Source organism: Perca flavescens, chromosome 16 (assembly GCF_004354835.1).
Source record: "Perca flavescens isolate YP-PL-M2 chromosome 16, PFLA_1.0, whole genome shotgun sequence".
NCBI classification, from domain to species: Eukaryota; Metazoa; Chordata; class Actinopteri; order Perciformes; family Percidae; genus Perca; species Perca flavescens.
The window spans coordinates 31,578,630-31,590,622 of NC_041346.1; the positions used below are offsets into that span (position 1 = coordinate 31,578,630).

Sequence of the window (11,993 nt, forward strand, 5' to 3'; positions counted from 1 at the left end):
CACATATGCACGCACACAGACACACACGCACAGACACACACGCACACAGACAGACACACACGTATGCACGCACACAGACACACACGTATGCACGCACACAGACACACACGCACAGACGCTCACACAGACACACAGACACACGCACAAACACACACACAGACACACATATGCACGCACACAGACACACACGCACAGACACACACACAGACAGACACACACGTATGCACGCACACACACACACGTATGCACGCACACAGACACACACGCACAGACGCTCACACAGACGCACACAGACACACACGCACAGACGCTCACACAGACACGCACACAGACACACGCACAAACACACACAGACACACACACAGACACACACGCACAGACGCTCACACAGACACGCACACAGACACACGCACAAACACACACACACAGACACACATATGCACGCACACAGACACACACGCACAGACGCTCACACAGACACGCACACAGACACACAGACACACGCACAAACACACACACACAGACACACATATGCACGCACGCAGACACTCACACGCAGGCACAGACACACACACACACGTATGCACGCACACAGACACACACGCACAGACACGCACACAGACGCACACAGACACACACGCACAGACGCTCACACAGACACACACACAGACACACGCACAAACACACACACAGACACACATATGCACGCACACAGACACACACGCACAGACGCTCACACAGACACGCACACAGACACACGCACAAACACACACACAGACACACATATGCACGCACACAGACACACACACACAGACACACGCACAGACACACACACAGACACACACACAGACACGCACACAGACACACAAACACGCACACAGACACACAGACACACAGACACACACAGAGACACATGCACACAGACAAACACACACACTTTTTTCCCTCTTCTCCGAAGCTTTCTCAAGATAACTGGCTAATTTACATGTTTCACATGTGAACAGCCATCTCAGTAGTAATGGTTTACAACGCCACATTCAGAGTATTTCACAGTTTTTAAATCATCACTGACCGGTCTGAAGTCGTTGGTGTAATTTTCAGCCTTCAGGAACGTCTGCAGGTCTCTGATGTTTCCCAGAGTGGCGCTCATCCCAATAATCTGAGTCGATTCTGGAAAACAACACATTAGGATCATTCATTCAAAAGTTTTTTTTTTTTTTAAAAAGGTATTCAATTCAGCATATTTCAACATGGACCCCATTTTCCCCATGCATTGGTGTCTAAGTGACTGATTGGTCCAGTATTGAGCAAGAACGGTAGTCGTGAACCGGGCTGTAATGTGACCCTACAGGACAAATGTTCAGCTTGTATTTAGGTCCACTAAAAGGTCTGTTGTTGCCGCTGACAGATTCAGATTATTATTGTGTGTGACAACATTATGGGATGGATCCCTACAGAGATAGAGCTTTTAGTTAAAGAGTAAGATCCTTTTAGATTAACATGAAACAGCTCCGAAATCATCACCAAACTCCACCAGACTCCAGTAAATAATCAGGACTTTTAGCGTGTATAGAGCCAGCATATTTCCACCAGACTCCAGTAAATAATCAGGACTTTTAGTGTGTATAGAGCCAGCATATCTCCACCAGACTCCATGTAAATAATCAGGACTTTTAGCGTGTATAGAGCCAGCATATCTCCACCAGACTCCATGTAAATAATCAGGACTTTTAGCGTGTATAGAGCCAGCATATCTCCACCAGACTCCATGTAAATAATCAGGACTTTTAGCGTGTATAGAGCCAGCATATCTCCACAAGACTCCATGTAAATAATCAGGACTTTTAGCGTGTATAGAGCCAGCATATCTCCAGATGTAAATGGGTGAATTAAGGGTTTATTTCAACCAAACCAGAGTGGTGATTGTTGGAACAGTGGAAAGATGAACCAAGACGGCTTTTGGCAGTTTTATGTAGTTTCTGTCCACTTTGAATGAAGTGTGTTTTACGATGATCAAAGTCCTGATTCTTTACATGGAGTCTGGTTGGTTTGGTGATGGTGATTTAGGGGCTGTTTCATGTCAACACTGACTGATGGTTTTACCCATTAATGTTAAATTGCAGCTTGTTACTTGCTTAAAGCTGGACTAATTTACAAAAAAGGTTGTTCCAATCAGTCACTTAGACACAAAAACATGGGAAAACAGGACCCAGGTTGAAAAATACCAACCTTTAAGGTTCAACAACAGAGGTTAAAGCGAGAAGACGACACTTACCGCTCATGTAGAGAACTTTGGCGAGCGTCATTTCGATAACGGCTCCTCTGCTGCCGTCCCCCAACATGTGAAGCTGCAAGACATTAAAAAAACATTAAAATCCCTCCTCACCGTTAAGCCTGATTCATGTTTCTGCTTAAAATGGAGTAATTCCATAAAATTATAAAGGTTATTTTTGTCTGTCTCTCAGTTTCTCTGTCTGTCTCTCTCTCTCCATCTGTCTCTTTCCCTCCCTCTCTCTCTCTCCCTCTCTCTTTCCCTCCCTCTCTCCCTCTGTCTCTCTCTGTTTCTCTGTCTGTCTGTCTGTCTTTCTCTCTCCATCTGTCTCTCTCACTCCCTGTCTCTCTCTCCCTCTCTCTCTCTTTCCCTTCCTCTCTCTCTCTCTCTCCCTCTGTCTCTCTCTCCCTCTCTCTTTCCCTCCCTCTCTCCCTCTGTCTCTCTCTCCCTCTCTCTTTCCCTCCCTCTCTCCCTCTGTCTCTCTCTCCCTCCCTCCCTCTCTCTCTCTCCATCTGTCTCTCTCTCTCCCTCTGTCTCTCTCTCCCTCTCTCTTTCCCTCCCTCTCTCCCTCTGTCTCTCTCTCCCTCCCTCCCTCTCTCTCTCCCTCTGTCTCTCTCTCCCTCTGTCTCTCTCTCCCTCTCTCTTTCCCTCCCTCTCTCCCTCCCTCTCTTTCCCTCCCTCTCTCTCTCTCCCTCTCTCTTTCCCTCCCTCTCTCCCTCCCTCCCTCTTTCCCTCCCTCTCTCTCTCTCTCCCTCCCTCTCTCTTTCCCTCCCTCTTTCTCTCCCTCTGTCTCTCTCTCCCTCTCTCTTTCCCTCCCTCTCTCCCTCTCTCTTTCCCTCTCTCTCATCTGTCTCTCTCTCCCTCTCTCTTTCCCTCCCTCTCTCCCTCCCTCTCTCTCTCTACATCGGTCTCTCTCTCCCTCTCTCTTTCCCCCTCCCTCTCTCTCTCTCTCCCCCTCCCTCCCTCTCTCTCTCTCTCCTTCTCTTTCCCTCCCTCTCTCTCTCTCTCTCTGTCTGTCTCATGTGAAGCTGAAGACACATGGTGACATTAAATCCCACCTTCACCTCTAGCTGTTGTTGGGGATTAGGAAGGTCCAGATTAGTTATCTAAAATCAGGTTTAATCCCACTGCTCTGGTCCCAACAGCCTGATTAATGCTTCTACTATATATATATCTATTTGTTTTTACATTGTGAGGTGAAAAGTCAGTTGAAGACCTACTTTTTAAAACAGGCCATTGAATGACCTCTTTGTGGATGGACCTTGTGATTTAAGGTCCTTGCACACTGAGGGGTTTTTGGTAACAGTTATTCTAACCATTTGTCCCGTAGAGAAACCTTCTACACTGAGTCTGATGTGTATTAGTTAATCCGTGGAGAAAAACTTCGCAAAAACATTCAAAATATGATGCAGCTGTCGCTCTGCCTCTCTCTCCTTCTCCCTCACTTCATCCCTTGTTCCCTTGTCTGTCTGTCTCTCTGTCTGTCTGTCTCTGACTGTCTGTCTGTCTGTCTGTCTCTCTCTGTGTCTCTATTACTGTGTCTGTCTGTCTGTCTCTCGCTCTCACTCTCTCTCTGTCTGTCTGTCTGTCTGTCTGTCTGTCTGTCTGTCTGTCTCTCTCTCTCTGTCTGTCTGTCTGTCTGTCTCTCCCCCGTATGTCTCTCTCTCTGTGTCTCTATTACTGTCTGTCTGTCTGTCTCTCTCTCTGTCTGTCTCTCGCTCTTACTCTCTCTGTCTGTCTCTCTCTCTCTCTGTGTCTCTATTACTGTCTGTCTGTCTCTCTCTCTCTCTCTCTCTGTCTGTCTGTCTGTCTGTCTGTCTGTCTGTCTCTCTCTCTCTCTCTCTCTCTCTCTCTCTCTCTCTGTCTCTCTTACTGTCTGTCTGTCTGTCTGTCTGTCTCTCTCTCTCTCTCTGTCTGTCTGTCTCTCTCTCGGTGTCTCTATTACTGTCTGTCTGTCTGTCTCTCTCTCTTTCTGTCTTTCTGTCTCTCGCTCTCACTCTCTGTCTGTCTGTCTCTCGCTCTCACTCTCTCTCTGTCTGTCTGTCTCTCCCCCTGTATGTCTCTCTCTCTGTGTCTCTATTACTGTCTGTCTGTCTGTCTGTCTCTCTCTCTATCTGTCTCTCTCTCTCTCTCCGTGTCTCTCTCTCTCTCTCTGTGTGTAAGATCCCCTAACATCCCAGGGTTGTTGTCTGTCTGTCTGTCTCTCTCTCTCTGTCCTTTACCCAGGCTTGCTGTCTGTCTGTCTGTCTGTCTGTCTGTCTGTCTGTCTGTTACCTCGTCGACCACCACCAGTCCCAGGTCCTGGATCCTGCTGCTCTCTACCAGTGAGTTGACGAGGCTGTGGCCCTTCCCTTCTGTCTGTCTGTCTGTCTGTCTGTCTGTCTGTCTGTCTGTCTGTCTGTTACCTCGTCGACCACCACCAGTCCCAGGTCCTGGATCCTGCTGCTCTCTACCAGTGAGTTGACGAGGCTGTGGCCCTTCTCTATCGTAGCCACGAACACTGACCGGCTGCTCCTCCTCCTCACCGGAGGGAACCGGCCTCTACTGCCGGCGTACTCCTCCACCACGAAGTCCAGCTCCAGGCCCAGGCTCGCCAGGCCACGCACCTGCAGACAACAGGTTAGAGTAGGACTAGTCTGTCTGTCTGTCTGTCTGTCTGTCTGTCTGCACCTGCACAGACAACAGGTTAGACTAGGACTAGTCTGTCTGTCTGTCTGTCTGTCTGTCTGTCTGTCTGTCTGTCTGCACCTGCACAGACAACAGGTTAGACTAGGACTAGTCTCTGTCTGTCTGTCTGTCTGTCTGTCTGCACCTGCACAGACAACAGGTTAGACTAGGACTAGTCTGTCTGTCTGTCTGTCTGTCTGCACCTGCACAGACAACAGGTTAGACTAGGACTAGTCTCTGTCTGTCTGTCTGTCTGTCTGTCTGCACCTGCACAGACAACAGGTTAGACTAGGACTAGTCTCTGTCTGTCTGTCTGTCTGTCTGCACCTGCACAGACAACAGGTTAGAGTAGGACTAGTCTCTGTCTGTCTGTCTGTCTGTCTGTCTGTCTGTCTGCACCTGCACAGACAACAGGTTAGACTAGGACTAGTCTCTGTCTGTCTGTCTGTCTGTCTGTCTGCACCTGCACAGACAACAGGTTAGACTAGGACTAGTCTCTGTCTGTATGTCTGTCTGTCTGTCTGTCTGTCTGTCTGCAGAGGAACAGACAGACAGGTTAGACTAGGACTAGTCTCTGTCTGTATGTCTGTCTGTCTGTCTGCACCTGCAGAGGAACAGACAGACAGGTTAGAGCAGGACAAATCTATACTGCCGTGAAAAGCCAAAAGACCGTAACTCAATTTTGGTCGAAAATGAGTTATTGTCATTTTTGGAATATTAAAGATCTGCTTTATCATGTGGACAAATATCTGGAGATAATTTTATTGTTTTGGGGAGAAAATAGTGTGTTGTCTTCGCCGTAACTTCAAAAGCCGTAGAGAAACCAAGGCAGAACACCGTAACCTCAGTTATGGTTCTTTGTCTTAGTTCATTCAGTGTCATTTTCATATGTTGATGATAAATGTCAAGCCATTTTTACCATAGTGAGTCCAATAGGATTAATATTGCTTACATTTGAAGTAAAAATTATCATTTGTTATCATACCATCGTGCTATAAAATAGAAGTTAAAGCGCCCATATTCTGCTCATTTTCAGGTTCATAACTGTATTTTAAGGTTGTACCAGAATATGTTTACATGGTTTAATTTTCAAAAAACACCATATTTTTGTTGTACTGCACAGCTCTCTCTCACTGCTGCAGATCCTCTTTTCACCTGGTTTCTGTTTTAGCTACAGAGTGAGACCTCGTTTCTTCTTCTTCTTCTTCTGTACTATCTTTGATTGCACTCGCACATGCTCAGTAGCTCAGATGTAGATCATGTCAGCTAGCTCCATAGACAGTAAAAGAAAGCCTGTTTCTCCAACTTCAGTCAGTTACAAGGCAGGATCAGATGGGAGATTTCTAAATGAGGGCGCACATGGAAGTAGTTCTTTTATAGATTATGGTGAACTTGTGTGTGTTGTAGCAGTGCTTTGCTATTGAGAACGACGTAGCATGCTAGCGTTAGCATTAGCATTAGCATTAGCATGCTAACGCTAACGCTACGAGCTAACGGTTGCGGTTAGCCAGTTCATTTCGGACTGTGACGTCACAGTCCGAGCCGATTTTGACCAGCTCACCAGGAGACTGAGGGCAGGACACATTCAGAAACCGGATCTCACTCAGAACACCATGGATGGATTTTTTTCAAAGTGTGTATGTGTGTGGAAGCACCAGAGACACAAAAGAACACCCCAAATCCCTCATAATATGGGCACTTTAAGGTGTTTTGCCTTGGTATGACCGACTGTCATTTTGTGGGCAATGCTAAGGCAGAATACAGTAACTTCCGAAAAAAGGGTCAAAGGTCAAATTTGAGTTCAAATTATTTTTGTAGATAGATTAAGTTACGGTCTTTTGCCTTTGTAGGGCAGTATAGCTAGCTGTCTGTCTGTCTGTCTGTCTGTCTGTCTGTCTGTCTGTCTGTCTGTCTGTGTGTCTGTCTGTCTGTGTGTCTGTCTGTGTGTCTGTCTGAACCTGCAGCGTACCGGACAACAGGTTAGAGAAGGACAAGTCTATATCTATGTGTGTGTCTCTGTGTGTGTGTGTCTGTGTGAGTCTGTGTGTGTCTGTGTGTGTGTGTCTGTGTGTGTGTGTGTGTGTGTGTGTGTGTGTGTGTGTGTGTCTGTGTGTGTGTGTCTGTGTGTGTGTGTGTGTGTGTGTGTGTGTGTGTGTGTGTGTCTGTGTGTGTGTGTGTGTGTGTGTCTGTCTCTGTTTGTGTCTGTTTGTCTGTGTGTGTCTCTGTCTGTCTCTGTTTGTGTCTCTGTTTGTGTCTGTTTGTCTGTGTGTGTGTCTCTGTGTGTGTCTCTGTGTGTGTGTGTGTGTGTCTGTCTCTGTTTGTGTCTCTGTTTGTATCTGTTTGTCTGTGTGTGTGTCTCTGTGTGTGTGTGTCTCTGTCTGTCTCTGTTTATGTCTCTGTTTGTGTCTCTGTTTGTGTCTGTTTGTCTGTGTGTGTGTCTCTGTGTGTGTGTGTGTGTCTCTGTGTGTGTGTGTGTGTCTCTGTCTGTCTCTGTTTGTGTCTCTGTTTGTGTCTGTTTGTCTGTGTGTCTCTGTCTGTCTCTGTTTGTGTCTCTGTTTGTGTCTGTTTGTCTGTGTGTCTCTGTCTGTCTCTGTTTATGTCTCTGTTTATGTCTCTGTTTGTGTCTGTTTGTCTGTGTGTGTGTCTCTCTGTGTCTCTGTGTGTGTCTGTTTTTGTCTCTGTGTGTGTCTCTCTGTGTCTCTGTGTGTGTCTGTGTGCGTGTGTGTCTGTCTGTGTGCGTGTGTGTCTGTCTGTGTGTGTGTGTGTCTCTCCGTCTGTCTCTGTTTTTGTGTCTCTCTGTCTGTGTGTGTGTGTCTGTGTGAGTGTGTGTCTCTGTGTATGTGTGTGTCTCTCTGTCTGTGTGTGTCTGTGTGTGTGTGTCTCTCTGTGTGTGTGTGTGTGTGTGTGTGTGTGTGTGTGTGTGTGTCTGTCTGTGTGTGTCTGTGTGCGTGTGTGTCTCTCTGTCTGTGTGTCTCTGTGTGTGTCTATGTGTGTGTGTCTGTGTGTGTGTGTGTGTGTGTGTGTGTGTGTCTCTGTGTTTGTGTGTCTCTGTGTGTTTCTCTGTGTGTGTGTTTCTCTGTGTTTGTGTGTCTCTCTGTTTGTGTCTGTGTGTGTCTGTGTGCGTGTGTGTCTCTGTGTGTGTGTGTGTGTGTGTCTATATGTGTGTGTGTGTGTCTCTGTTTGTGTGTGTGTCTCTGTGTGTGTGTCTATATATGTGTGTGTGTCTGTTTGTGTGTGTGTGTGTGTCTCTCTGTGTGTGTTTCTGTGTGTGTGTGTGTCTCTGTTTGTGTGTGTGTCTCTGTGTGTGTTTCTCTGTGTGTGTGTGTGTGTTTCTCTGTGTGTGTGTGTGTGTGTGTGTGTGTTTCTCTGTGTGTGTGTGTGTGTTTCTCTGTGTGTCTGTTTCTCTGTGTGTGTGTGTGTGTGTGTTTCTCTGTGTGTGTGTGTGTGTGTGTGTGTGTGTGTGTTTCTCTCTGTGTGTGTGTGTTTTCTCTCTGTGTGTGTGTGTGTGTGTGTGTGTGTGTTTCTCTGTGTGTGTGTGTGTGTGTGTGTGTTTCTCTGTGTGTGTGTGTGTGTGTTTTCTCTGTGTGTGTGTGTGTGTGTGTGTGTGTGTGTGTGTGTGTGTGTGTGTTTTCTCTGTGTGTGTGTTTCTCTGTGTGTGTGTGTTTCTCTGTGTGTGTGTGTGTGTGTGTGTGTGTGTTTTTCTCTGTGTGTGTGTGTGTGTGTTTCTCTGTGTGTGTGTGTGTGTGTGTGTGTGTGTGTGTGTGTGTTCTCTGTGTGTGTGTGTTTCTCTGTGTGTGTGTGTTGCATGTGCAGTACAGCAGCGGGGGGAGTTGCTGCATCCCTAGTCTACATCCACGACGTTTCATTTCCAGGATTGCTCAGTGAGCGAGGTTTCTCTCTACGTGAAGAATTATTAAGAAGACAGAAACGAAAAAAATGCAATGGAAAGATTCAGCCCTTTCCTGGGTACCTTCTCCTGCACCAGGGATATGTACGGTAGGATGAACAGACAGTCTTTCTTCCGGCACAGCAGCTCTCGGAGGACCAGGATCTCGGCCACCAGAGTCTTCCCTCCGCTGGTGGGGAGGGAGTAGATCAGGTTTTTCCTCTGCTGAACACAGTCCAGGTTCAGACACGTCTCCTGCCAGTCTGGAAAACACCAAGAGTCCAAAAACCACCAGAGATATTCAAATGTTGCTCGGACACACCCTGCCACACCACTGCTTAAAAAAAATAAATAATAACCTACAGGAAACACTGCTTTAATATCTGTTTATTCATCATTAAAGCGATGGTTCGGAGTAATTTCACCCTAGGGTCCTTTGCACCATGACCTCGAGCCAAACAACCCCCCAGAAGCTTTTTTCACCTGGGTCTAACATTGGGAGAGTTAGCGTGGAGTAGCGTTAGCAGCTGAATAGCTTAGCGCAGGGGCTAATGGACCCAGTGATGTATCTCGTAAGTTACCCCACTGATAATGCCCGAAATGATACCCAACTTCTACACTAGTACAAATAGGTTATGTACTCATATAACGATGGATTGGAAAATTTGTAAGTACACCAGAAGTGTATGTAAATAACACTTGCCTGTTGGCTCGTCTGCTGCTGCTGCTACAGGGCAGTAGGACGAGTGCTTAGGGACAGTCTACAATTTACAACACCGAAAAGACATACAACTAAAATATTTATTAATTTAACTTCTTTTTTTTTTTAAAGTAAGTGCTGTAGAATATGTAGCAGGAGACAAGTTCTAATTGATGTAAGTTTGGAGACACTAGCTTATTTAATCTTTAAATTAATAAAGATTTTTTGTTGTATGTCGTACTGTCGGTAGCAGCAGCAGCAGGCAAAAAGTTAAGTGTTATTTACATAAACTTCTGGTGTACTTACAAACTTTCCAATCCATCGTTTTATGAGTACGTAACCTATTTGTACTAGTGTAGAAGTTTTGTATAATTTCGGGCATTATTAGTGGGGTCATTTACGAGATACATCACTGGGTCCATTAGCCCCTGCGCTAAGCTATTCAGCTGATAGCGCTACTCTACGCTAACTCTCCCAATGTTAGACCCAGGTGAAAAATGCTTCTGGGGGGGTGTTTGGCTCGAGGTCATGGTGCAAAGGACCCTAGGGTGAAATTACTCCGAACCATCACTTTAAGTTAATTGATTGATTGAAAAACTTTATTAATCCCGATAGGGAAACTGGTTTGCCACTAACCATACAGCAATCGAACACAATAAATAAATAAATAATTCTGGATTAGTAGACTAATAGACCCTAATAAAGAGACACAATTTTATATCGTTATCAAGCTATTCAACAACTATTTCGCACACATTACTCATATTGTGCAGGCCTACTTCACATTACAAAAGCTGGAACGCGCAGTTTGGACATTTTTACTTTAACCCTTGTGTTGTCTTCCAGTGAACCATGCAACTTTTTGTTTTTCAGCGTCCAAATATTGACAATTTTGTCACATTTTCCGATGTTTTTGTCAAATTTTTTCAACGTTCTTTTATCATTTTTTTTCTCCAAATGCTATCAAATTAAACCCTCAAATTCAATGAAAGAACTGAACCGTTATGTTTTGGACCTTGTTAAGCACTTTGGTCAACTATGGTTGTTTTTAAACGTGCTATATGAATAAAATTGAACTGAACTGAAAAGTTGGTTGAAAAACATAGAAACTTTTAGAAAATGGGTCAAATATGACCCAAGGACAACAGGAGAGTTAATATCCTATCTAGTGTAATAAAGAGAATATATTTTTAACACCCTCACCCAGAAAATGAGGGAGTTACATCACATTTTGGGGGGCCATAGGCAGGCTGGAGGGGAACTCATATTAATGTTAAAAAACCTCATAAAGTGACATTTTAATGCCTTGGGACCTTTAATCAAACAGCTGACACCGTTTCCAGTTGATCTAACTGGTGGTTTGAGAGAAAAACTAAAAGCAGTGCGTCACCGTATAACTTCTGGATTCCTCTCAGGTTGAACATCAGGTCCTTCACTTTAGTGGGGAGCCCGAAGAACGGCCCGAGGTCCGTGGTCTCGGCGGCGAACGCCGTCTCCACGGCCCGCGCGGCGACCCCGATCTCCTCGGAGACCAAGGCATCCTTCATCTCGGCGGCCCGGGACACGGCTGAGGGAGCGGCAGCGTTGCCGAGCATCGTCCTCTTCAGCTGCTCCGTCACGCTCCTCCTCGCCAGGGCTGGTCTCGGCCGTTTGGCCACCGGGTCTCTGAGCGGCGTGGAGGTCTTGTTAGCGCTGGCGTCTCCGTGGACTTGTTGGTGAAACTGATGCTGGCTCGCCGGCAAGTAGGGCTGCTAAATTATGGACAAAAAATATATACATATTTAACATATTTTTTGTCAAAAATATACATATTTTTTTTATATATTTTACATATTTTTATGTATTTTACATATTTTTTGTAAAAAAATATTCATATTTTTATGTATTTTACATACAGTGAGGAAAATAAGTACCGTATTTTCCGGACTATAAGTCGCACTTTTTTTCCTACTTTGGCTGGTCCTGCGACTTATAGTCAGGTGCGACTTATATATCAAAATATATATAATTTAACATGTTTTTACATGAAAACATTACCGTCTACAGCCCAGAGAGGGCGCTCTAGGCTTGTGACAACTAGAACGCTCCTCATAAAGACAACTGAGAAAGAAAAGAGACAAACTGCAGGTAGTAAAATATGCAGCCCCGAAAACGGTAATCGAGCAGCAGAAAGAGAGTTTGAAATGAGGGAGAAACTTGTGAGGGAGACGGGAGAAAAGGTGACTCTTACTGCAATGAAGAAAACAAAGAAAGCTAATCGGCTAATCGTGGGCTGAAAGATGGCCAGAGGAGGAGGAACGAGTCGGGAGGAGCTCGTTCACGGTGCAGTTACGCCTCCACGTCTTTTAATACCTCCGTGCTCCACGCCCTGCTAGCTAGTTGTTCTGGGTGCTATTGTATAGTTCAATAACTGTTAATGTGTTACGTTAACATACCGGACACCTACCGTATTCAGCGTATTGTTCTGT

At 45.6% G+C, this 11,993-nt stretch overlaps 1 protein-coding gene across 6 annotated transcripts in view; it reads right to left on the reverse strand.

Moving 5' to 3' along the window:
• helq (helicase, POLQ like) overlaps nt 1-11,993 on the reverse strand; it is a 64,696-nt gene that overhangs the window by 43,097 nt on the left and 9,606 nt on the right. For 4 of the 6 annotated variants that reach the window (XM_028600917.1, XM_028600915.1, XM_028600920.1 and 1 more), the window contains 5 exons: nt 10,916-11,276; nt 8,910-9,088; nt 4,678-4,878; nt 2,276-2,348; nt 1,073-1,170 (listed from right to left, as the gene is read on the reverse strand). In XM_028600917.1, the coding sequence (XP_028456718.1) occupies nt 1,073-1,170; nt 2,276-2,348; nt 4,678-4,878; nt 8,910-9,088; nt 10,916-11,276 (912 nt within the window). Of the gene's footprint in view, nt 1-1,072; nt 1,171-2,275; nt 2,349-4,546; nt 4,595-4,677; nt 4,879-8,909; nt 9,089-10,915; nt 11,277-11,993 lie in introns of all 6 variants that reach the window. The other 2 variants (XM_028600916.1, XM_028600918.1) reach the window with 2 other exon arrangements.